At 43.5% G+C, this 27,999-nt stretch overlaps 1 protein-coding gene across 2 annotated transcripts in view; it reads right to left on the minus strand.

Annotated features, from left to right (window-relative positions):
• LOC121316672 (thyroid adenoma-associated protein-like) overlaps window positions 1-27,999 on the minus strand; it is a 154,171-nt gene that overhangs the window by 91,808 nt on the left and 34,364 nt on the right. For both annotated transcript variants that reach the window (XM_041251718.1, XM_041251719.1), the window contains exons 22-26: window positions 25,448-25,557; window positions 22,985-23,117; window positions 20,793-20,915; window positions 17,385-17,507; window positions 16,081-16,172 (exon numbers count right to left, since the gene is read on the minus strand). In XM_041251718.1, the coding sequence (XP_041107652.1) occupies window positions 16,081-16,172; window positions 17,385-17,507; window positions 20,793-20,915; window positions 22,985-23,117; window positions 25,448-25,557 (581 nt within the window). The remainder of the gene's footprint in view (window positions 1-16,080; window positions 16,173-17,384; window positions 17,508-20,792; window positions 20,916-22,984; window positions 23,118-25,447; window positions 25,558-27,999) is intronic.

Here is a 27,999-nt window from a genome sequence, read left to right on the forward strand (position 1 = left end):
CCTACTTTGACACAGTTCTAGATCTTGGGGAACTTCTACACTCTCAGTACCTCTGTCTGGTCTCCGAGATCGGTCAGTACTTTTCCCAGTCCACTTTCCCCTGGGAAGTCTCTGTAGTTTGGCCTGACCTCTCCGTTTTTGACTATGTGATTTACGAGTTTTACCTGGATCCCCACATACATCCTGGTCAAAGGGAAACAGCTCAGACATTGCATCAGACTCTGCAGAAGAGGGCGCTGGTTGCTCCTCATTAAAAACCAACACCTCCCTCTCTTGAATTAGTTTGTCAAATTCACCATAGTCGTGTCCCATAATCACTGGGTATGGTAATCTGGCCACCACCCCCATTTTAAGTTTCACCTCTTGTGACCCGGATTTAACCCCTACTAGAGCAGTGGGATAGGACTTAACATCTCCGTGTATGCACACAATCCTTACTTCAGAGTTATCTAACATCTTACAGTGTTTAACCAGCCCAGCTGAGACTAAGCTTTGGCCACAACCTGAATCCAACAAGGCCAACGTATTTTTACCCTCTATTTCTAATCGGGATTAGGTATTCCCCAGCGCTATCAGTAACTGTAAACAAATTATTCACTGTGTTAACCATCTGACACTCCATTTGCTCTACTTTTTCCCTATGAGGACAGGAGCGGGCTATATGTCCCCAACCATGACATTCATAACATTGAACCTCGTTTATACTAAATCTTTTTACATCATCAATTCGTTTTCTTTCCCCAGCCCAAGGTCCCTTCACGGTTCCAGACCGCTCTTCAGCGTCCCCTGACCCAAACTCAGTCTTACCGGAACTTTGCTCCGAATGGGGCTTCGGGTTCAGTGGTCGCCAGATCCTTCGGGACGATGTGGGTGAGACGGGCCGAACAATATCCAATGCGGCCCTATGACGTTCGACCAAAGTAATTCATTCCTCCGCAGATTGTGGATCACCTTGGGCCACCCACCTCCTCAAATGGGGTGGTAGTTTCCGTAAAAAACGATCCAGGACCAACAGTTCAACAACTCGTGCCGAATTGTTCACCTCAGGTTTTAACAACCTCCTTGACAGGTGAATCAGGTCAAACAGTTGTGACCGGGGAGCTTTCCCTTCCTCATACCCCTAGCCATGAAATCTTTGCGCTCTTACAGCGGGGGTTACACCCGCTCTTGCCAGAATCTCTCCTTTTAAAACCTTGTAATCGTCGGCGTCCTTTGGTTCGAGGTCAAAGTAGGCTTTTTGTGCTTCTCCACTGAGGAAGGGGGCAACGATACCTGCCCACTGTCCGACCAGCCAGGTCTCTCGCTGAGCTGTCCTCTCAAACGCCAGCAGGTAGGCTTCCAACTGTTGAAACATGGTGCGCCAGTCCTGGCGGCTTGTTCTGCCATGATTCGGTTATTTTCCTGCAGAACAGCTGTGGCTTGTTGCTGTGCGGCGGTAGCCTGCAGGACTCTCTCTAGAATCTCTTCCATTTCTCTGGGTCTTTATGCAAGCCCCACTTCTGGTACCATATGTGAAGACTTCACTGTCGTTCACCAGGTTAAAGATGTTATGTTGTGTAGAATATTTGAATAAATTGAAACAAAAGCCGTTCTTGCAGTGAAACACGCCAGAGCGTGGTTTTATTTGAAAACAAAACAACAATAAAAAAATAAACAAAACCTACCCCGTTTTCGGGTCCTAAACTAAACATTTATGTTTTCCCTCTCCAAACTAAGCAGGGGCAGGCTAATTCTGCTTACCCTCAAAACAAAGTCTCCTTTTACCGTTCCCCGTTCTCTCACCGTTTCGTCTCTGCGACCATCTCAGCTTAACCCGTTTAACTGCTGGGCAATCAAGCAATTACCTGATTAAGACCAATTGATAACACTATGTAACACAATTTTTGTTCCTGGGTAGTAAGTGTTATTTCCTAATTGCTTATGCATCAAAAGTATAGAAAATGTCTATTATTCCCCACAAACTTTGCTTTTGTGACCAGGACACTGATATTTCAAAATATCACTATTTCCAATGGGAAAATGGGCAAATGTGTGTCTTTTCGTTCACATAAAGTCAGAAAAAAACAACATATGAATCCAAATTAACATGCATTTATACTAAAGTAGTATTTACAGTATAAATTGTAAATCTCGAAAAACTACTCGTTTCTAAATCTTTTGTAGTCATCTTTGTATTACTTTAGTAAGAAATAACACTTACTACCCAGGAACAAAATTATTATTTTTTTTTTGTTATACAGTGTAATTACTCTTGACAACAGCCTGTTCCCCATGGTCTTAAAACCCATGACCTTATTTCCTAGTTTGTTTACTGACCAGTTTGTTTATGTTGTCTTCACATTATTTTAGTATCCTTTGAACCTAACCGTACAACCTTTAGGCAGATGGAGTGTACATTCCTTACAGCCACGGCCTCCCAGCTGACCAATACTGTTCTGGAATGTACACTCCATCACAAAATATATATATATATATATATATATATATATATATATATATATATATATATATATATATATATTATATATATATATATATATATATATGTGTGTGTGTAACTGAACACTTAAAAGACATGATATACAGTAACTGAGGGAGAGAGTATACATGCAATTTAACATACTCTTTTAAACTACAAAATCCATCCGGACACTGACACTCGAAGCCAGCCAGGGAGATACCAGCTGCAGACTAGCCTATCACGCACACACACCACCAACACTGCCCTATCACGCACACACACCACCAACACTGCCCTATCACGCACACACACCACCAACACTGCCCTATCACGCACACACACCACCAACACTGCCCTATCACGCACACACACCACCAACACTGCCCTATCACGCACACACACCACCAACACTGCATTACGTGCATCTCCAGTATACCATAAACACACTATAGTATAGTATGAATACTATTATACCAGTATACTGAGCCCTTGTATGAATATCTCACAACCTGCAGATAATCACAGAGTATTTGAAAATGTGTGCCCAATGCATATTTATTTTAAACCACAGTATCAACTGACAATATAAATGTAATTACTATGGCTAGATAAACACGTATGTTGTTTGTGCTCATTCGTTTCATACAGACAGTAATTCTTGTTCCAATAATGTGACCTCATTCCTGTCTCTCCTGTACATAGTTATGTCCCAGTGGGATTTGCCTGTGTAAATATTTTAATAACTGGATACATTTATGTTTTAGTTTATTCTTAATGTTTGGAAAGCCAAATGATCATCATGATATCTTAAGTTGAGATGTGTATTAATAAACATAACTGACGTCAGTTGCCATGGTGCTAGCTACAAACAACAAATCTTTCTTTAAACGAGGGGCAGGAGTCCTGCTAGTACCGTACACTGGAATACAGTTTAACTTGAAAGCACAAATACATCATCAAAATAACACCCTGTAACTTGCTACCTAGTAAAGCTGAACTCTCTTATCAACAAGCTTTTAAATGAATTGTGTAGTGAAACCGAGTGTGTTTTTTTTTTTTTTTAAAAACCGCCTGAAATCCTCTTTAGGTCGATACATTAACAACACCTTCAGCAAAACTCACGCCAAGATCATCTTTAGGTCGATACATTTCTAACATCTTCAGCAAAACTCATGCCAAGTTCTGCCCACTGCTATTTCAATCAGTTTCTCTTTGTTGTCAGTGTTCAGAACTTATCAACTTTTAACATCTAAAGCAGAGGGAACACAAAGGCCTTTTGTGACTTGGAACTGGGTTTCAGGAGACTAGGTTTCAGGCCACTGCATCACAGCAGGGGAGACTTGGGGTTTGACACAGCAAAGTTGTCTCAGAACCAGATTTCAAGCCATTGTTTCTGAAAAAGTGGCTTTGTGTTCCCTCAGCTCAAGGTTGCCAGACACTTCTCCTCAGCAGTATTACTTGCCATGGCATACAGTCCATCACGCTGTGCCAGTATAGTTGACTGCCTACAGCACGGTCTCCTCCTCTTCCCCCATCATTGTGTAGCTCCACTTGTTTTGCACTGCATCAGCGTATTGAGAGCACCCCCACACACAGACGCTGGCTGCAGCCGCTTAACCACATCCCAAATGTCAAGGCTTTACGGGCTAATAAAACATTCATTAAGAACACTGCTTTGTTTTCTGTGGCTATTATTAACTGTAAAAGGTTTTCTAATTTACTTTTTTTTTTTTAGGAAACCACAAAGTACAGTAGAAACAAACTTACAAAAATAAAATTCTAGCTTAGAACCTTACCATCGCCCACTATCACTGCATAATTAAAGACCAGGAGCTATCAGTAACTAAGCTAAATCACTAGGAGCTCTAGAACCTCTGGCTAGAAGCCCTGTGTGTATAAATAGAAGACTGCAGATTCCTCCATGCATCCTAGACTAATACTCTCAATAACGGCTGAAGATCCGACTGACAGACGAGCTGGAGACCAGCAGGCCTGGGCACAAGGAGCACCGGTGCATTGGTGATACTGGAACGAAAGTCTTTATGTGCACAAGCTTGGAAGGTTGTATATGCCTTCCAGGGTTGGATGATCATGACCTTTTCTGCGATCGATTATCGTCTGTAAACCATCACGATAAATTGTGATTATTAGCCGAAATAAATACAATATAAAACATGACTGTAATTTTATCAAATGTATACTCGAAGTCACTGAGTTTAGAAGAAAAAAACAAACTAGACAGCATATGCAGCAAGTTTAAATTTCTGGTGGGTGCCCAGGACAAACGCAAGCATAAATGCACACCTATTGTAATTTGTATATTAATAAATTATGTAGTTTTAATATAAAACAATATATATTTTTCTTATTTAAACATTTGTTAATTCAAGAATGTTTACTTTCATAAAACAAGTGCCACCAAATGAATTAATATAAAGAAACAAAATTGCTATGGTTACCTGGAAGCATTTGTTTTCTTTACTTGTGTGGTGAATCTGCCATTAAGAGAATCAAACTAGGTTTTTTTGTGTGTGTGTCTGTATATAGTGTTGTATACTATTACATACTGAGTTTTGCACATGGCTGCTTGTATGCAAACAGTTTAATAAAATAAACTGCCCATGCCTCCCATTAAAAGTTAACTGTTCTGTTTATGCAACTATCCTTTTTTTAAAAATGGCAACGCCATGGTAACAGATTTGGGCATGCTGAGCACTTGCTTATGTTTCCCCATGCGGTGCACAGGCTGCAGTATAGTACTCATGTCTTCACTGCGGTTTGAAATAAAGATGCAACTCATTGTTTATGCTATATTACATGTGTGCCACATGGGTGTGTCTTTTTTGTTTTCTTTTTGCAATTACATTGTGTACGTACAAAAAAAAATCCTCTGTCAAAATGTTTAATAGTGAAAAGTTCAACTTTTCTACAGTAATTTTACAGTAAGCTGGCATTTTTTTTTTTATTTTACAAACTATATCTGTGTTTTTATGTTAGAAAACCAGTCATGTTTTGCCAGTGTACAACTTATCCAAATCAAACCATGAGGTAAACCCTAAGTGTATTGTTTAAAATCAGTACTTCACTTCACTTCTCCCGCAGTGCTCACACAGGTCACGCTCCCGCCTCCCGCGGTGCTCGCACAGGTCACGCTCCCGCCTCCCGCGGTGCTCGCACAGGTCACGCTCCCGCCTCCCGCGGTGCTCGCACAGGTCACGCTCCCGCCTCCCGCGGTGCTCGCACAGGTCACGCTCCCGCCTCCCGCGGTGCTCGCACAGGTCACGCTCCCGCCTCCCGCGGTGCTCGCACAGGTCACGCTCCCGCCTCCCGCGGTGCTCGCACAGGTCACGCTCCCGCCTCCCGCGGTGCTCGCACAGGTCACGCTCCCGCCTCCCGCGGTGCTCGCACAGGTCACGCTCATGCCTCCCACAGTGCTCACACAGGTCACACCCACGCCTCACACAGGTCACGCTCACACAGGTCACGCTCACGCTCACACAGGTCACACAGTTTAGTGCCGCTTCCTGCTCCATTGGGTCACGGACGATAATTATAATTATCGATAATAAGTTTTCAACACGATAAAATTATGCTGCAAAAAAATGACTGCAATTATTGATTATTAACCCTATAATGGTAGGGGACAAACATGATCAACTGCAGATTGTATTGTTAATCACAACGCGCTCCCCCAAAACCCTGAGAACACCTACTGTGCACGTGACTGTTTAAGAATCAAGACCATAATCAACAACAACACAACACTGGGGTTACTGATAAGATGGTCATTAATTCTATTACTTTCTACCACTGCAGAAATAACCTAGTGGACAGATTTAACAAGCAAGAATATTTGCACAGCCACAGGCCTCTGCCTCTCTGAAAAGATTAAAAGGTGGCTAGTCTGTATATACTGCAGGTTTTAAAAGAATGCTTTTCTTAGAAATGGTTGCAGTTTTATTCTCATACATTTGCTGATGTACAAGGGAGACTGCGTTCATTATGTGGGGTATGCTGGAAAATACAAGGGTTAATGAACGGTTTGAAGCACAGAGTCTTCAGCCTTTTAAGTTAGCAGAACTAAAAACAACTGTGGCCATCGATAGAAGCCAGGGCACGCACACACACCCCTTTTTAATCTGTATACAATGCTTCATGTGGAAGGGACTGTAGATTTGTGAGTCTTTGTGAGTTCTTCATTTGATTGGTTTTATTTAGTTCTTTACTAGAACATCTGGGTCAAACCGGCCTGGAGGTCAAGGCATTCGTCCCTGCATGAGATCAGCTGTGGGGTCACAGCTCCTCCAGAGCTGGATGGGCTCTGTGTGAGACTGAAACCGAACACCACAAGGCAATCGCTGGCTCTCGCTGAGTCAAAGGGTTCCAAGAGTTAGCTTGGCGTGTTTTAGTCAGTGCTCATAAATAGGCAACACACTGGCTTTTAATCAATACAGTCTCTGTGAGCTCCTAGCTCCTCACCCACAACTAATAAACACTATTAAAGAACACAGAATTTAGAAATACTATTTAAAATAAACTGAAATACAAATGCCAAAGGTTTCCACAACAAGTCTTTCTTTCAATGTCTTCATTTTTCAACCTCTTTTGAAGACACTGAAAAGTAGATCTAGTCGAAACATTTGTCATTGGATTTTTGTTTCTGTTAGTATTCCTAGCTCCTCAGTATTTACAGTCTAGGGTTCTGTTTTTTTTAAATAGTAGTTCCGTAGGGCTAGACTGAAGTCTTCAGAGGTATCCACACAGCAGCAAAGCTTTCCCTAACCCTGACCTTGAGGAAACCAGTGAAGCAATTCCTTAGAACTGTGTCCGCTTTCCAGCTAGATTCCTGAGCGGGATCACTTTCCATGCCTCTCACAGAGAGTAAGGAGTCTGGGGTTTAAAACTGAAAGCAGTGGCATCAATCATTTTAATAGCCTCTAAATTACAGAGAGCTTTGACCTGCACAGTGCTTGCTGGAAGCGAAATACCTTGCGGGGAGAAGATAACAAGATGATAAGGATGATTTACTCAGTCTCTGACATTTAATAATGATCTGGGAAAGGGAGCTTTTAGTGCACAGAGCACATTTCAATTAACTTCTCATGAAGAAAAACAAATTGTCAACTGCTGAACATCAGCCCACCACGGGAGACCTTCTGGGCTCTAAATACACAACTGTCATGACATGACAACGAACCCACATGCTTTAATATGCTCAGCTACAGCTAGAACACTGCAGAACAGGCTGCACGGGACAACGATGCTCACATCAGCTGGTCAGGAGGCTTATTTCAAAAAAGCTTTAACCTCACTGAAACATCTACCAGTTTGAAAAACCCTCGTGGAATTCCTTACGATTCATTCGGCGAGGGGATTCAAGTGTGTTCAGAGATTTTCATGATAAAATGTTCTTGTAATGTACTGAATTTTTATTATTAAAGAACAATTGCCTTCTAGTGCTATATATAGAGATCTTAAACAAGCTTTTAGTTCAATTCCCTGCTGCCTGTGGATTGCTACACTATGCTTTGATCCCACAATGGCACAGTAACCAAGTACAATTTCTGTGTAATGACCCAACGAACTCTTGCTGATGCACGTTTGACTGACCCTGATGAAAGTCCTCAAGTCAAAGTCACGGTTAAACAGTCAAAAACAAGCACCTCTTTCAGAACAGAAACGAGAAGTAAACAAGGCCCTGGTGTATCGCATGCTTTACTGCTTCAGAGATCTGGACGACAGAACAGGGCATGTCGGTGTGAAAAGAACCTGTTAAGAAGCCACAGATATCTTCAATCTGGAAGCCTGAACTCGCAGTTAAAGGAGAGAAGAAATGGAGGGATGCCTGACACCGACAGTCCATGGCCAGGCTCTATCTAGTTCTAGGGTAAAGGGTAAAGGTCTTCTCCAGTCCAATGTTTGCATATCAGACACACACACACACACGGATTAAGCTGAATGTTTTATCCATTCAACATGTACCCCAGGGGCTTGGCTGTCAGGATTGCAATCATTTCCATTCCCAAAGACTCTAAAACATTCATCATTTTCACGACAACTGTCTTTCACAGGGTGTTTGTATTTAGTTTAACAATGCCCATATGGTTTTAAAAATAGTTTACATTCTTCTGGAATCTTATTTGCTTACAAGCTATAATCCACAGTCTATGCCCTATAACTCAGTGTGATTATACAGGCAGCCAGGCCTGTAGCATGACATCTAGTATATTGATCAGAAAGTGAAATCCTACAGGGGGCGCTGCCATAGTCTAGATGATAAAAAAGCAGCTGTTCATACCCTACATCTACATTGGCTTCTATTTACTAACAAACAGGAGGCTACGAGCGTTGTATTGTACAGTCACATACTTTTAATGTTGGCTCATTTATTTTACTGCTATCGACATCAAGGGGTTACTGTCTAGACGATCAGTCGTTTTAAATTATTATTATTTTTTTTTTTTTTTTTAAATCAGCAACATACCAGCAATTAATTTTAAATGCTAACCTAGTGGAACGTAATTGTTTGCCAAGCAAAAAGAATGCCAATCAAGAGACTCAGGAAAGCAGGAAAGATCAAAAAGTTAACTTATTGTGTGTTTCATAAGAGTATACCTTAAGTCAAATGGAATTTGACCTGGCCAGCTTACAGGATAGTATTTAAACAGGAGCTGAGTTATGGATAGGGCCTGTGTGAACATGGTTACAGTGCCTCATTTTAATTAATAGCAGGGAGCAGGAAGACACAACAAGACTAACAGCACTGCTGTGTGTGCCATTATAAATCCAGTTCCTGCGCACTGCACTTCTGAGCTCCTCGGTGCTGTGAGCATCAAAAGGGTGAGCTTCAGCTAAAGAACGCCCTCTGCAAGCTTCAGTACAAGGTGGATAAGCAGCTGCTTAGATGCAAAAGAGTTTCCAGCCCAGATTCTGAAAATCAACAACCTGCGCTAAAGAAGCTTCAGTACAAGGTGGATAAGCAGCTGCTTAGATGCAAAAGAGTTTCCAGCCCAGATTCTGAAAATCAACAACCTGCGCTAAAGAAGCTTCAGTACAAGGTGGATAAGCAGCTGCTTAGATGCAAAAGAGTTTCCAGCCCAGATTCTGAAAATCAACAACCTGCGCTAAAGAAGCTTCAGTACAAGGTGGATAAGCAGCTGCTTAGATGCAAAAGAGTTTCCAGCCCAGATTCTGAAAATCAACAACCTGCGCTAAAGAAGCTTCAGTACAAGGTGGATAAGCAGCTGCTTAGATGCAAAAGAGTTTCCAGCCCAGATTCTGAAAATCAACAACCTGCGCTAAAGACTGGCGCACAGACTTCTGCTATAAACCCTCTCACAGGCTGGGACAGGCACCCCCAGCAGGGATAACAAATAACTAAAAACACAAGCTAGAAACTGGATCAATCCAAACAAGCCTGTGGCTGTGCTACAGTTAAACCAGATGCCTGTAAGCATTAGGCTTAAGCATGGTTAAAAAGTCCATTACATCTTCAAGGTGTTATTTGAAGATGTAATGATAAAAAAACCACACACAACAAAGCAGGCCAGCCAAAGCTGATTCACAATTAACCAGAGGACCCAACACCACTGTGAGCTTGCGAATGACGAAGCTCATAGATATATTAAAAGCCAGCCGCTGTTTATCCTTTAAGCTCTACCACTATAAAAGTACTGGTGCAGTTTTACCTTACCCATGGTTATAATATGCATTTACCAGTTTACCATGTTTAATAATATGCTTTGCCATGTCTCGCCATTCTTTACAACACTTTACAACATATGCTTTCAATGTGCTTTATTACACTTTGCTGTGCTTTTACGTAGGGTTGGAACAACAATCGATAATCACAATAATTTGCTGGTTCTTAAACAGTCACGTACACAGTAGGTGTTCTCGGGGTTTTAGGGGAGTGCTTTGTGATAACAATACAGTCTGCAGTTGATCATGTTTGTCCCCTATCATTACAGCGTTAATAATCAATTTATTGTGTTGAAAACTTATTATCAATAATCATAATTATTGCCTGTGACCCAATGAACCAGAAGCGGCACGGAACTGCGTGAGGCGTAAACGTGATCTCTGTGGGAGGCGTGAAGTAATAATTTTAAACAGTACACTTAGGCTTTTAACTTTACCTCATGGTTTCATTTGGATAAGTTGTACACTAGAAAAACATGACTGGTTTTCTAACAAAAAGAACACAGATATTGTTTGTAAAATAAAAAATAAAAAAACGCTAGCTCACTGTAAAATTTTCTGTAGAAAAGCGGTGTTTTCACTATTAAACATTGACACAGGTTTTTTTTTTTTTTTTTTTTTTTTTTGCATTTACATATGACCAGAGTCTTGGATGAACCAGTGTCTTATTTACAAAAAAAAAATAAATAAATAAATGATAAAGAGCCGTTTAAAATAAAACAAGCCCTAGCTCTTTAGTTCTTCCTGTAGAAAGTGGAGTTCTTCAGTCAGTCGAGAGGTGATGGAATCGTTCATTAAGCTGGAGTTCTTCAGTCAGTCGAGAGGTGATGGAATCGTTCATTAAGCTGGAGTTCTTCAGTCAGTCGAGAGGTGATGGAATCGTTCATTAAGCTGGAGTTCTTCAGTCAGTCGAGAGGTGATGGAATCGTTCATTAAGCTGCTGGAGTTCTTCAGTCAGTCGAGAGGTGATGGAATCGTTCATTAAGCTGGAGTTCTTCAGTCAGTCGAGAGGTGATGGAATCGTTCATTAAGCTGGAGTTCTTCAGTCAGTCGAGAGGTGATGGAATCGTTCATTAAGCTGGAGTTCTTCAGTCAGTCGAGAGGTGATGGAATCGTTCATTAAGTGGAGTTCTTCAGTCAGTCGAGAGGTGATGGAATCGTTCATTAAGCTGGAGTTCTTCAGTCAGTCGAGAGGTGATGGAATCGTTCATTAAGCTGGAGTTCTTCAGTCAGTCGAGAGGTGATGGAATCGTTCATTAAGCTGCTGGAGTTCTTCAGTCAGTCGAGAGGTGATGGAATCGTTCATTAAGCTGCTGGAGTTCTTCAGTCAGTCGAGAGGTGATGGAATCGTTCATTAAGCTGGAGTTCTTCAGTCAGTCGAGAGGTGATGGAATCGTTCATTAAGCTGCTGGAGTTCTTCAGTCAGTCGAGAGGTGATGGAATCGTTCATTAAGCTGCTGGAGTTCTTCAGTCAGTCGAGAGGTGATGGAATCGTTCATTAAGCTGGAGTTCTTCAGTCAGTCGAGAGGTGATGGAATCGTTCATTAAGCTGGAGTTCTTCAGTCAGTCGAGAGGTGATGGAATCGTTCATTAAGCTGGAGTTCTTCAGTCAGTCGAGAGGTGATGGAATCGTTCATTAAGCTGCTGGAGTTCTTCAGTCAGTCGAGAGGTGATGGAATCGTTCATTAAGCTGGAGTTCTTCAGTCAGTCGAGAGGTGATGGAATCGTTCATTAAGCTGGAGTTCTTCAGTCAGTCGAGAGGTGATGGAATCGTTCATTAAGCTGGAGTTCTTCAGTCAGTCGAGAGGTGATGGAATCGTTCATTAAGCTGGAGTTCTTCAGTCAGTCGAGAGGTGATGGAATCGTTCATTAAGCTGCTGGAGTTCTTCAGTCAGTCGAGAGGTGATGGAATCGTTCATTAAGCTGCTGGAGTTCTTCAGTCAGTCGAGAGGTGATGGAATCGTTCATTAAGCTGGAGTTCTTCAGTCAGTCGAGAGGTGATGGAATCGTTCATTAAGCTGGAGTTCTTCAGTCAGTCGAGAGGTGATGGAATCGTTCATTAAGCTGGAGTTCTTCAGTCAGTCGAGAGGTGATGGAATCGTTCATTAAGCTGGAGTTCTTCAGTCAGTCGAGAGGTGATGGAATCGTTCATTAAGCTGGAGTTCTTCAGTCAGTCGAGAGGTGATGGAATCGTTCATTAAGCTGGAGTTCTTCAGTCAGTCGAGAGGTGATGGAATCGTTCATTAAGCTGGAGTTCTTCAGTCAGTCGAGAGGTGATGGAATCGTTCATTAAGCTGGAGTTCTTCAGTCAGTCGAGAGGTGATGGAATCGTTCATTAAGCTGGAGTTCTTCAGTCAGTCGAGAGGTGATGGAATCGTTCATTAAGCTGGAGTTCTTCAGTCAGTCGAGAGGTGATGGAATCGTTCATTAAGCTGGAGTTCTTCAGTCAGTCGAGAGGTGATGGAATCGTTCATTAAGCTGGAGTTCTTCAGTCAGTCGAGAGGTGATGGAATCGTTCATTAAGCTGGAGTTCTTCAGTCAGTCGAGAGGTGATGGAATCGTTCATTAAGCTGCTGGAGTTCTTCAGTCAGTCGAGAGGTGATGGAATCGTTCATTAAGCTGCTGGAGTTCTTCAGTCAGTCGAGAGGTGATGGAATCGTTCATTAAGCTGCTGGAGTTCTTCAGTCAGTCGAGAGGTGATGGAATCGTTCATTAAGCTGGAGTTCTTCAGTCAGTCGAGAGGTGATGGAATCGTTCATTAAGCTGGAGTTCTTCAGTCAGTCGAGAGGTGATGGAATCGTTCATTAAGCTGGAGTTCTTCAGTCAGTCGAGAGGTGATGGAATCGTTCATTAAGCTGGAGTTCTTCAGTCAGTCGAGAGGTGATGGAATCGTTCATTAAGCTGCTGGAGTTCTTCAGTCAGTCGAGAGGTGATGGAATCGTTCATTAAGCTGCTGGAGTTCTTCAGGTCAGTTCATTAAACTGACTGTAACACTGAAACATTGCTATTTTAGTGCAGTGTTTACATAGCACATTATGCTTCAGTTACGCAATGCTAAACATGGTTCATCACTGGAATATATCCGTACATGAGACATTGTTTCCATGTTCTCTGAAATCACCAACATTCTCATGCATCATTGTTCATAGAGCCTTCACTACCTAAATGTTATATCAGGCTTGAGCCCAGAAGTAGAAACCTGATCCACAGTACTCATCTGTCAATGTCACGCAATCACCACAAAATTCAGTGCACGGGCACACAAATCATCCAGTCTGATTGGTTAGGAGCTTTGCGGGGGACAATGCCATTGAAACTACATGCAGATAATTCAAGAATGCACTTTAGAAAAACTCTAGTCAAAGAAATCCTGATTATACTGGCCAAATAACAGCACTGTCTGATATGCAAAAACCCTGTAACTTAACGCACAACTGTAAAACATCTGGCCACCAGATGGTGCCATTGTGTGCTAAGTAACAAAACCCAACTGAATTAAAAGAAATAGAAAGAGGCCATTCAAAAGGGGGCAGCTATTGTATTCATATTCATTTACCTTTTACCACAAACCTACCACTGCTTAGGTCCATTCCTTCAGTACTAATACACACAAACCTACCACTGCTTAGGTCCATTCCTTCAGTACTAATACACACAAACCTACCACTGCTTAGGTCCATTCCTTCAGTACTAACACACACAAACCTATTACTGCTTTAGTCTGTTCCCTTCCTTCAGCACTAACACACACATTTGAGAAAGTTATCAGCGCTTCTCAAGGTCAGTCTCGAGGCTCTTTCGACACAGTCCCTGCACGGATATAAAGGTGCCGAGCTGCACGTACTCTGCTCTCTCCCACACGTCGCTGGGCTCAGGTTACGAGAGAGCTGCAGAGAGGAGAAGAGAAGGGATCCCCTGGACATGGGAAACCAAACTACTTGAACGTGATGGTTCCAGCCTCTGGCCAACATAGGAAACTGGGGAACGGGAAGGCCAAATGTGGGTGTCCTGTTAAGAGAGAAGTGGCTGGGTTGGTTATTTTACTGATAAGCAATTCATTTGGTCATGTGATATAAAAGCACCTGGCCAGAGAAGCCATGTGGTCAGTTTTTGTTGCTCGGGAGGGGCTTGTTCAAGCTTTCTTTTGTAGAATACAGCTTTAGACTTTCCAATTATGTGTTCTTTAGACTGTCAGAGTCTCAAGACATACACTCCAGATTCTGATCCCCTCACTAGGTTGTCTGTGGTAAAGACTGTCCTTCACTAGTTTCAGCATGAATCTAGTTTTGCAAGTATCTAGCGGTTCCGGGGCACATGCAAAACTCTATGGTGTGACTGGCGTACAGACCGCTGCAATAACGCCCACTCCACAGGCTAGGATATGCATCAACTATCACAAATAACTAAAAACACAAGCTAGAAACTGGATCAATCCAAACAGGCCTGTGGCTGTGCTAGAGTTAAACCAGATGCCTGTAAACATTAGGCTCAAGCATTGTTAAAAAGGGCCTTGATTTTTTCAAAGTGTTATTTAAAGAAGATCACATAACATACAGGGGTCTAATAAGAGAGACACCAAACACATGCAGCAGAAAGCCATTTACAGTTGCTGTCGACTCTGGTGTGAATGAATTAATAACTTACTGCAGATATGACCTGAATGCATTAGCAGGAGGGTCAGATAATGAATATACAGTATATAAATTGATACACGGCAGCTTTCTCTGAATATTTACAATCAAGCAACAAGAGAAGAAAAAAAAAAAAACACTAGAAAATTCCCTCACACTGAGAACGAAAGTACTTGCCAGTCTCATAAAAGGGCTGCGTTCTTTAAACCGTGTTTAAAAGCAGGTAGCTGTATGTATCATTTACATCTGCTGTAAATAAATACAGGACGGCAGTGATTGATGATCCAAACAAACCCCAGGCAACCACACTGCTGCCTCTCTCCCAGCCCAGGTCTGCAGTGCCCCCTAGAGGCAGTACTCGAATCCACCACAGCACTGGGTAGCTCCTGGTCACATGACTGAGTCCTAGCACCTTCTCAGCAAGCACAGTTTCCAGGGGTTCCAGCTATTGGAGCAATTCCCCTGCCTTGCATTTCCATTCTTTATGTGCAGGTTAAAGAAACCCAAAACGTATTGTCATTCTAACTCTTTCTTGCATGAATTATTGACCATATCTGAAAATAAAACAAAAAAACATTTGAAGTAGTAAATATATTTTTCATATTGCATACTGCACCTAGGTAACACACCATCTCCTTGCCTTCAAGACTCATGCCGGTCTCCTAGCCTCACAGCTTCAAGCTGGTCAACTAGCCTCACGCTGGTCTCCCAGCCTCATAGCCTCACGCCGGTCTCCTAGCCTCATACCGGGAAGTCTATTAAACCTGCACTTTCTACTTTACTTCACCACTGCCTCTTTAGTGTCAAAGCACAGGTGTAATTAGGGGGAGCTGATAGTGTAGTTGGTTACTGACAGAAATTGTGGGAGAGAATTCCACACTTCAACACATCTCCAGTCAATTCACTGCTAAACAGGTATCAAATAAGGTGTGCGCTGATAATACTCAAATATCCAACTTTCCAGTCTGTACTAGGAAAGGGGGTTCCAACCACCCTCAATCCATGCCCTACTGTCCTCCATCCATACAGCTAAATGTGCTGTACCTCTGCACCCTTATTAATTCCTAGTTTGTGACGCTTCCTCCATTCCGCCCCACCCCCCAAAACCTCTTTAATCAGAAATGTGTGGCTTTTCTGTGAACACCACCGGCCCTGTTCACTCACGAGCCTCAGCACCCCCAGCCACTCATACTCCTGTGTGCTTTGGCTTTGTTTCCTGATATATGTACCAGTAATACATAAAATACCACATGTAACAAAATTTGACAAACAAAAATAAATCCAGACCTGTTTTTCTTGGAATGCTCATCCCTTCCCTTTTTCACTCCAAATATCCTGGTAAGCACTGTGCTGAAGAGCAGAGTCGATGAGTTCCTCACCTTGGGGGGGGGGGGGGGGGGGACAGTTTAGGCCTCAAAATAAATCCATAAAAAGATGCTGAGTAAAGGAAGGGAGCCTTTGCATATACATCAAAAAACGTTTTTCTACCCACAAAACTGTTCTAGAGCGCTTTTAACAAGACTTTGGGAGAGTTGCCTGAATATCAAACTTATTTGTATTTCATTAAAAAAAATAAAGTCTTGCAAGCAAGGCTTAAAACTACAAGTTAAAAGTTATCTGCAAAGCTGATTTTCAGTGTAGCCTTCTTTCCTAAGTAATTCAATTGATATGTATATTATACACACACACACACACACACACACACAGTGATATCATAAGCCACCAGATGGTTATATGGGTCTGTGTGGACCCCTGATTTTATCCTCACTATGCTTTTTGGTCCAAAAGTAATGACACTTTCACAGCTGGTGTTTCTTGGATTACAATGTACTGCTATAATAACTCCTGTGGTTTGGCCTGGTCGAGCTTCAATGTGCTCTGACATACACACAGCAGGCCATCATCACTGGGGTCAGATGAGAATTTCAGCCGGGACTCATTGCCCTTGTCCACACTGCCCCCTAGTGGTGAACAAGGAGAACGCTTTAAAACGGAGCGAAGAAGCCTTCTCAACCCGAATAAGGTGGTTACTCAGTTCTACTCAGACTCGCTTCAAACTGTGCCAGTTGCAGACAATAAGTCACATTGGATTGTTCTGACATGACAAGAGAGAATTGCTATTTATTCCTGTTTTTTTGTATATTCAGGGATGCCCACAACGTATTCAACAGGGGCACATGTGAGCATGAAAGAGCAGTGTGCAGGAGTAACCAGGACTGGCATTCTTCCTATTGAGCAGATTCCCTTCAACTGTGTGCTTTATTTATCAGTGCGACGTGTCCTGCAGCACATACATTTCCACCTCCTTCACTCTCTCTCTCTCTCTGCAGGAAACATCGAGCCAGCAACCCGCTGTGTAAAACTCGAAGCTTAATTGTGAAGGAATCCAGTGTGGGCAAATCATTGCTAGAACTTTTATCACACAGGTCTATAAAAGGCAAACCAAGCTGCATTTCAACTACAATAGCTGTTGTGAGGAAGTGGAGAGTGAGGGAAGGGGGTTTGTGTGTTGAGCATGGATTGGCCCTAGCCATCATGAGTGTATAAATCACAGTTCTAATGAATTGAGAATGAATGAAGCGAACACTTACAGCCCAGACTGGAGATGTGAAGCCCAGGATAGCCGCCTGTGCTCCTTCTGCCACATAGGGAATGATGTTTTCACTTAGCCGTGTGTCCCGGAATAAAGCCCTTAAAATGTTGAGTGCATGGACCTGAAAAAATCAGAAGGAAAGAGAGACCTGTGACTGTTCACTGGGGCTCGGCGCTGTTGCTATACCGGTCTGGGATGTGACTCTGTTCACTGGGGCTCGGCGCTGTTGCTATACCGGTCTGGGGTGTGACTCTGTTCACTGGGGCTCGGCGCTGTTGCTATACCGGTCTGGGGTGTGACTCTGTTCACTGGGGCTCGGCGCTGTTGCTATACCGGTCTGGGGTGTGACTCTGTTCACTGGGGCTCGGCGCTGTTGCTATACCGGTCTGGGGTGTGACTCTGTTCACTGGGGCTCGGCGCTGTTGCTATACCGGTCTGGGGTGTGACTCTGTTCACTGGGGCTCGGCGCTGTTGCTATACCGGTCTGGGATGTGACTCTGTTCACTGGGGCTCGGCGCTGTTGCTATACCGGTCTGGGATGTGACTCTGTTCACTGGGGCTCGGCGCTGTTGCTATACCGGTCTGGGATGTGACTCTGTTCACTGGGGCTCGGCGCTGTTGCTATACCGGTCTGGGGTGTGACTCTGTTCACTGGGGCTCGGCGCTGTTGCTATACCGGTCTGGGGTGTGACTCTGTTCACTGGGGCTCGGCGCTGTTGCTATACCGGTCTGGGGTGTGACTCTGTTCACTGGGGCTCGGCGCTGTTGCTATACCGGTCTGGGGTGTGACTCTGTTCACTGGGGCTCGGCGCTGTTGCTATACCGGTCTGGGGTGTGACTCTGTTCACTGGGGCTCGGCGCTGTTGCTATACCGGTCTGGGATGTGACTCTGTTCACTGGGGCTCGGCGCTGTTGCTATACCGGTCTGGGATGTGACTCTGTTCACTGGGGCTCGGCGCTGTTGCTATACCGGTCTGGGATGTGACTCTGTTCACTGGGGCTCGGCGCTGTTGCTATACCGGTCTGGGATGTGACTCTGTTCACTGGGGCTCGGCGCTGTTGCTATACCGGTCTGGGATGTGACTCTGTTCACTGGGGCTCGGCGCTGTTGCTATACCGGTCTGGGATGTGACTCTGTTCACTGGGGCTCGGCGCTGTTGCTATACCGGTCTGGGATGTGACTCTGTTCACTGGGGCTCGGCGCTGTTGCTATACCGGTCTGGGATGTGACTCTGTTCACTGGGGCTCGGCGCTGTTGCTATACCGGTCTGGGATGTGACTCTGTTCACTGGGGCTCGGCGCTGTTGCTATACCGGTCTGGGATGTGACTCTGTTCACTGGGGCTCGGCGCTGTTGCTATACCGGTCTGGGGTGTGACTCTGTTCACTGGGGCTCGGCGCTGTTGCTATACCGGTCTGGGGTGTGACTCTGTTCACTGGGGCTCGGCGCTGTTGCTATACCGGTCTGGGGTGTGACTCTGTTCACTGGGGCTCGGCGCTGTTGCTATACCGGTCTGGGATGTGACTCTGTTCACTGGGGCTCGGCGCTGTTGCTATACCGGTCTGGGATGTGACTCTGTTCACTGGGGCTCGGCGCTGTTGCTATACCGGTCTGGGGTGTGACTCTGTTCACTGGGGCTCGGCGCTGTTGCTATACCGGTCTGGGATGTGACTCTGTTCACTGGGGCTCAGCGCTGTTGCTATACCGGTCTGGGATATCACCGGGGCTGCTACATGATGCCTGTAATAGTAAGAGACACAGGCATTGTGTTTTCTGACATCATACCAGAGGCAAGGAAACAGGCTAATTAAGAGAGAAGAAAATGAGCAAATTGGAATTTGTATTAGCCACTATCAACAGAATGTAACAGAGATATATCCAGCATCTAGTTACTGAGCACACAGGCTGGCTTTAATGAATACAGCCCTCAAAGGTCATGGAGTGTTTGAAAGCAACACAGACAGAAGGTCAAGCACAGTAATGTGTGCCATCCTTCAAAGCATCACACGAACGCAAGAACTCGGCAGGGTACTTCCTAAAAAAACGAATCCAGAACCAAGCTCAGCAATGTTAGGAGTTAAATTTCCGTTCCAAAAGTGGTAGCAGAGAATAAATGGGGTCCAGTGCCTGACAGCATATCAGGCCTGGGCAGGGTTTGGCAGAAAGCTGCTTCTGTCATCCAGTCCTGCACACAGAGCATTACATTTCACCTGGAGCTGTTTATAGATGGTGTCCATTCAGACATGAAAAGCAGCACCCTTGCAAACTGATATGTTCAAAACTGCACAGCTCATGAAATCATTTAAATCCTACTTGTCATGCACTTCCGATCCCTGCAGGGGTTCCACAAGTTCAGTTTTAAAAGATGCATGTGATGTCATGGGGCAAGCCTTGCCTGTTACACATCCTAGGTCATGCAACCTCAGTTTCCAGGACAAAGCACCAAGTTGAGACCAGCTAACGGGAACCAGACAAGCACGCATGGGCTGAATGGCCTCCTCTCATGTTCTTATGTCACTGTCTGCAATCCAGTCTTTTGGAGAAGCATCTGGTTGTCTGATGACAGGAATGAAGGGCTTGAGAGTCAGTGAAGGGATGGAGAGAATTCCACTCACTGGGTGAAACTAAGGCACTGCAACTTTCTTTGACCTAGTATGGATACAGTGCTCATTCTTCTATCACACTGCTTCTTTCAAAACTACACGCATGCGAGATTTCATGAGCTCTAACCACTTTGAAGGCTTTGATCATCCACATCCAGTAAGTGCATCCACTTACAGTAAGTAACCTGTAGCAACACGATACAAACAATTAACTTCTTCACTCTCACTGAATATTTTCATACAGCAGGGGACTCAAGATCTCAGTTCCAGATGTACACTTCAGATGTTGCAAAGGGCAATATTTTATGGCTTGAAGAACAACAAACCCTCTCTGTTTTTAAAGCGTTTACAGCCACAACAGGTTAATGCAGAGGATTCAGAGCACTGCTGGTTAACCACCAGGCTGAGCAGCAGAGGAATTTTACTTCAGTCATTTATAACACACATTTCCACCGAGTTGAGTTCTCTCTTTTTAAAGCAGCGTGTCATTGGAGGTTAATTCTGCACCCCTGGGAGGCTGGGTGTGTGCCCGGCTCTTATATAACCTCCAAGTTGGAAACACTGACAGGAGCTCCAATTCAAGTCAGTTAAGGCTATAGCAAACTAAATATATACATATATAAACATATAGGAATAATGTCTATGATTGATTAACGTTTGCTCAGTTAGAAATATGCATTTTTTCAAGGTAATTGAAAACTTGGGTATTGAAAGTTTTCCAACCTATAGCGTGACAGCTCTGAATGCGTGCTGTAGGTGCTGCAGGGCTTGTCAGGGGGCTCCTAGCCTGCAGCTGGCATTACCTGTGGGACGGTGCTGGCATCAGTCTGCAGCTCCCCGGAGGGCATGGCCAGGGCAATCAGATCAGTCATGGTCGTTTTCAACAGGCTGCAGCTGGAGGCCTTGGGTTCAGAGGATAGCAGGGCCTGTGCAGCAAGAAGAAAGAAATTAATAACATGTATTATACAGCCAGACATTAACAACCCAATTATACGACAAGACATTAAACCACCCCACTATACAAGACACTAACAACCCCACTATACAATGACACACTAACAACCCCACTATACAACGACACACTAACAACCCCACTATACAAGATATTAACAACCACACTATACAACAAAACTTAAACCACCCCGTTATAGGACGAGACACTAACAACCCCACTATATAAAGAGACACTAACAACCTCACTATACAACAAGACATTAAACCACCCCACTATACGACGAGACATTAAACCACCCCACTATACGACGAGACACTGACAACCCCACTATACGACGAGACACTAACAACCCCACTATATGACGAGACACTAAGACACTGACAACCCCACTATACGACAAGACATTAAACCACCCCACTATACGACAAGACACTAAACAACAAGACACTGACAACCCCACTATACGACGAGACACTGACAACCCCACTATACGACGAGACACTGACAACCCCACTATACGACGAGACACTGACAACCCCACTATACAAGACACTGACAACCCCACTATAGGACGAGACACTAAGACACTGACAACCCCACTATACGACAAGACACTAACAACCCCACTATAGGACGAGACACTAAGACACTGACAACCCCACTATACGACAAGACACTAACAACCCCACTATAGGACGAGACACTAAGACACTAACAACCCCGCTATACGACATTAAACCACCCCACTATACGACGAGACACTGATAACCCCATTATATGACAAGACATTAACAACCCCACTAGAGTTACATAACTTTTTCCTATTCAACACTACAAAGAATCAATAAAAAAAAAAAAAGTTTTCATTTTTGGCAAATATAATTAATCTTGCTTCCATTCAAATCCAGCAACAGAATGACTGGTCGAATTGCGAATTGCATAGTCTTCCTCAGCAGATGCAGGAAAGTAATTAGCTGAATTTAGTTGTTTAATTTAAACACTTTCCTTTCCAAACATTGCACTTGTTATTTGAACAGGATACTGCAGGAACATACATGGTGCAAAGAGTTTATTTCACCAGATAGATTATCCTCTATATATATGGGGCTACTTAAAATAGCAGAGAATTTACATATTTTTTCCAGGTAGGTTAAAAAATAGAGCTTGAAATGAAACCTCGAGAGTGCCGAAGAGAGCTTGAAATGAAACCTCGAGAGTGCTGGAGAGAGCTCAAAATAGATCACTTAGTTGTTCGCGTCTAGTCTCGTAAAAGTAACAGGAGTTTCACCTCTTTCAAAAACAATAACAGTTAATTAAAGGCTGGAGGCCATAGTGTTTTTTCATTCTTCATTATCTAAACGAGATACAACCTTTACTTTATCTATGTATATATTTTTACAGCATCATAAGTTCAGTATTGTCTCGTCATCAAAGTAGATATTTCAGGCAGAAGAAACAAAAGGCTCTCTGCTGGGAATATGAAGTTATTCTGCCAGGGGGGGTGGGGGCACGGCCTCTCACTTTCCATGAACTTGCTTCCCATCATTTCCGGTTTTCCTGGAAAGAATGCTTTCGAGAGGCACTAAATAGAATATGCTTGTGTAGCGTGTCAAACTCAAAGCACTGATTGCAAGAAAAGAGACCATCATGATGCAATGCAACCACTACCCACTGAGGGTGCTGTTGAAGTCCATATATCCCCATTGTGACATAAGCAGCTACAATGTGGAGGACTCAGCTCATTCATTGTGCATTGTACCACACTGTGGTGTTACCACTTGTAGCTTATGGGTTTCAACAGTGTCTCTATGGGACTTTCTTATCATTATTAACACTGTGAATACATTGTTGTGATTGTTCAACTGCTTTCATTTGAAGCCAATTGAATTGATGAACAGTAAAGCTCATTGTATGTATGTAGAGGTGAATGCCCTGGTCTCTGAGGTGTGAGCACCTGTATGTAGAAGGGAATGCCCTGGTCTCTGAGGTGTGAGCACCTATATGTAGAAGGGAATGCCCTGGTCTCCGAGGTGTGAGTACCTGTATGTAGAAGGGAATGCCCGCGCTGCGTCTGGTGGCACACAGTTTGGAGGAGGGGTCGCTGGACTTCACTTCATCCAAGACGTCCCAGAGCCAGAGCTGGGGCAGCTGCTGCAGGTTCTTAATGCTGCACCTGGAGATACAACAGCACAGCCAATCACACTGCAGCTAGTGGGACTTTAAATGGCAAAACGTAAGACAAGATAACCCTACCCCCAATCGCCTTATTAAAGTGAAATATAACTGAACACAAAGCTAGCCAGCATTTTGAATGAAAGCAGCATTGTGTTTCAGAAACCCAGCCTGCTCCTATACAGTACATTACACACAGGTTTGAGTATTATCAAGCTGGGCCCACCTTCCAGTGCAACCCTGCACAGTTATAGTGAGTGCAGGCAGAGCTGTTATGGGCAGAGTGTGCATTCCTTTCACACACTTTGAGAGCCCAGAGGAAATGCACACAAGCACGCCAGGGCTGTCAGCACCCAATCTGCACAGCGAGGCCTGAGCTGTGAACGAGAAGCAGCAGGACTGCACATCAAAGACCAGCAATTACCACTCCCCAAACCCAGCCTTACATAACATCCAGCGCTCTTGGCATCGTTCACACGACCTTTCATGTTTTCATTGCCTTCTCTCTGCATGCTAGCATCCCATTCGCCCCACTTTCATGGACACAGGCAGTCCTTGAACGGAGAGGATTACAGGCTTGGGTTGCTAAACGGTGCCAAACTGGCCCCTTGACAGATTTTGCTCTGGTGGAAAGTTTTTGTAAGACATCTTAGAATGAAGAGACCCTTTTTTTTCTCTAGTTGCTCAGTTACAAGGGGGGCCTTCCACCTGACCAATCAGGAACCCCCTGGGTGTCATGAGTGGTGACATCATGATCCCAGACTTCAAGGATTTCAATGCTGGCATTGGCTTCTTTACATTATTAAAAGCAATGATGGACAACAGCTGCTGCTGCTTTTGCTTTTCCTTCTCATGGAAAGTAAACCAACCACCTGGTCTCCATTGCAAAATTCAACAATCTCTTCTTGGAAAGACCTGCAAAGTGATGCGAAAGTTCCTGCATGCAGTAGACAGGTATCCAGTCACAGCATGGTAACAGGACTCAGGTCACATGTTGTGCTATACTACCAGACAGAACACCACAACATTTCCTACAGCAACGCTTACAAGGAGCAAACAAGGCTCTCTCAAAACAGGAGGTTATAGGCTGTGTCGACAAGCTCTATAAAAAACTTGGCAAGTAATATGAAAATCAGAGATATTCTGCATATTAAGAAAATGTTTAACTGGATGCACCTGGAAGTCCCATTAACACAAATCAGAGCACAGATACCTTGTATGGTATATAAAGAGGGCTTCTGTTTTTATTCAGTTTCATTTTTCGCTGCTTATTTTGAGCTATTTTCGAGAGCTATGAAAATCACTTTTTTTCTGGGCTTTTAATTTTTCTATAGTGTATGAAATAGTTTTCTTATGAAGTTTGTGTATGAAGTTTTTTTCTGTCACAATATGTACAGTCACTTAAAGTATACCTTCTTCCCGTTGCTGTCTTCCACATCAAAATTCTTTAGCTCTAACATGAATTGGATATGCACCAATTTCATTTTCTTTTTTGTATCAGGGATGTTTTATCGGTTAAAACCAAAAACCAGAATCCCTACCTCCCATCACCAACTGCAAATATTGAACTCAAATATTAATATTAATTTCAGGCATCTGCTTTCTGGAGCCAGGTAGTTCTATTACCAAGCTAGTTGTTGCTGTTTGCAGTGATGTCGTCTGCTCAAGTGAACCCAAACCTGACCAGGCATGCACAGGTTCACTTGTATTAATGCAGCATGGCCAATGACTGCAGAACATTGGTCCCTCTGAAATGTAAACCCATCCCAGTTCTTACTGAAATGTAAATCCATCCCAGTTTCACTCATTTAGTTTTTTTACTTATGAAAATAAGCGACGGCATTGTTTTGTCTCTCAGCAGTAAAAGTAAGTGCAGGTGTTAGCAGACCCGATGGGAGATAATAATCTTACATGTATCGAACAGGGGTTCTTTATTGACTGCTGTATCACAGAGTAGATGTGCACAGCTTTCACTAGGCAATGTGCTAATCATACCCACTGTACATAAGAGCAGGGTGGGGTCAATACCAATTCCTTTTTAAAAATAATTTCCCAATTTAAATTCCTTTGAATTGGAATTTACATTTTAGAGACGTAACTGCTGTGTTTGTTCAACTGCTTTCATTTTAAGCCAATCTAATCGACTAACAGGGACGTCAATTTTAGTAATGTGTTGCCACTGTGGAGAAGCTCGTTTTAACAGCACACTGCTGACTGAAATTTGATCAATGACTTGTTGGACTTGATTAAAAGGGAATGGGAACTGATTTCAAAAAGGAGTTGGGAGCCGTTCCCCAGCCCTGTACAGGAGTGTATTTTTGTTCTCCCGACCTGGTGAGCATCTCTGTGAGCTTCACGAAGCCAACGTACGCCAGCTCGAAGGCCCCCCGGTGTCTGGACTGCAGCAGCTGCTGTCTGAAGTATAGCCCGATCCCCTGCACCTGGAAAGAGACACACAGACAGGCAGTCAGCAGCCATCACCAGCCAGCGAAACCAGCTCTCAGGACCAGGGTATTGCGAAATATAGAAACGCTGCTGTAGTGAAGTGTACTTGCAGTATGTTAGGAGAAGGGCTGTGTCAAATGTGCTTGGAGGGTTAAGAAAGGACAAGGGGATGATGCAAAAAGAAAAACAAAAAAATATGCAGAGGCGTGGAGCCTGGAAACAGTGGGGTCCAGATTCGTGGGAAAGGATGTGCAAAAAGAACACTGCAGATAAGTCATCTGCCATCAACCAGCCAAGCATCCACACGCGATACACTAGAACAAACACCATGTGGAATCAACCAGCCAAGTATCCACTAACAATACAACACCAGAAAGAACACCAAGTGGAATCAGATGAAGATGGAACCATGAACTGGGGCACAGAGATAAGCATCACCCCACAGCAGGGTTCATTAAAGCACGGAGGCAACTTGTTTTCTTTTCATTGTTTTCAAAAGTATTCTGGTCAAAATAGAGGAGGGAGCTATGGGAAGAAGCGTTAATACCACCAAGAAGAAACGACTTTGGTGGGTGTTTATGAGCAAAGCACATCCACTCATTATCCTGGCTGCAAAGACACACTGCTGTGTGTTCTCGGAAGTTATACCCAGCGGGAACTAAAACAAATAACTTGCATAGTTCCATATGCATTTTACTCCATACAATTGCAGGGATGGAAATAAGACTCCTATTGCATAGCAGTTTGATGCAATTTTGTTTTTACAATGAGTGTACACACCTGAGCTTGTTACCTATCCACTGTGGCTAATCAAGCTGGTGGTGAAACTGCTATACAATAGCTGTCTTATTTCCATCCTTTAATCCAGAGAGGTACTGCAAAGCCTTTATAATGACAGAAAACTCCAGGAATTAAAATCAGGTAAAGTAATTCAAGTCGGAACCGTAGTGGCAAACAAACCATCCACGCTCTACAATATGTACAACCCAATACATGCTGTGCTATACAAGAAGCTATCAATCGAGTTACTGTGCATATCACAAGTTGATTCGCGGTCAATTACAGACTACAAGTGCACTTTGTTTACACAAAGACAAAAAAAGCTCAACCGTTATTTTTTGCGTTGCCTCTTAACTGAAGTTTGTCAGTTGACAGTATTCATGAAACCTGTGAATCAGATATCCTGTAAATCTTCCTGAGCATGAAGAGTCCATGACGATGGTTCTAGTCGTTGATAAAGGAGTTTCTCTTGTGTGGTTATTCACGTTCATCGTCTTTGCTCTATAGTATGAAATACATTCTCTCACTGCTCTGCAATCTGACATGTTCCAGTCCAGGTCTTTGTTCCAGGTATGTCCCCATTATTAAACTGTACTAATTATTAAGAAATCTGCATCTTGGAAAAGAACTCCTTAAAAAACGTAAAATAGTTCTTTATAAATATAATTTGTACGTTTCTTTTTTGTACTGATCCATTCTTTTTTTCTACAGTAGTTAGAAATAGCTTGATGAGCTACCACAGTGTAATACTCCTAGATCCATCATGTACAAATCAGAATCCACCTGTGTGTGCTCACAAAGAATCACAATGCTAACACAGTGCCTATAGAAAGTCTACCCCCCCCCCCCCCCCCCCCCTTGAACTTTTTTCACATTTGGTTGTGTCAGTGTCTCAGTTTCATACATTTAAATGAGGATTTTTTTTCCCCCACTTATCTACACACCATACTCCACACTGTTAAGGGGAAAGAAGTTTTTATTGAGAAGAAAATTATATATTAAATACAAAATATTGAAAGATCATAATTGGATAAGTCTTCACCCCCCCTGAGTTAATACTTGGTGGAAGCAGCTTTGGCAGCAATTACAGCTGTGAGTCTGTTTGGATAGGTCTCTACCAACTTTACACACCTATATTTGGCAATATTTGACCATTCTTCTTGACAAAACTGTTAAAGCTCTGTCAAGTTTCTCGGGGAGTGTTGATGGACAGCACTCAAGTCATGCCACAAATTTTCAGTTTAATTTAGGTCGGGGCTCTGACTGGGCCACTCAAGGACATTTCCCTTTTTGTTCCTTCGCCACTCCACTGTAGCTTTGGCTGTGTGCTTTGGGTTGTTGTCATGCTGAAAGGTGAACTTCCATCCCAGTTTCAGCTTCCTTGCAGAGGGCAGCAGGTTTTCCTCAAGGACTTCTCTGTACTTTGCTCCATTCATTTTCCCTTCAATCCTGACAAGTACCCCAGTCCCTGCCAATGAGAAACATCCCCATAACATGATGCCGCCACCACCATGCTTCACAGTAGGGTTGGTGTTCTTTGGGTGATGCGCTGTTTTGGGTTTGTGCCAAACATAACGCTTTGTATTTAGGACAAAAAGTTTCATTTTAGTTTTGTCAGACCAAAAAATTTTTTGCCACATGGCTACAGAATCGCCCGA

The sequence above is a fragment of the Polyodon spathula genome, chromosome 6 (genome assembly GCF_017654505.1).
Source record: "Polyodon spathula isolate WHYD16114869_AA chromosome 6, ASM1765450v1, whole genome shotgun sequence".
NCBI classification, from domain to species: Eukaryota; Metazoa; Chordata; class Actinopteri; order Acipenseriformes; family Polyodontidae; genus Polyodon; species Polyodon spathula.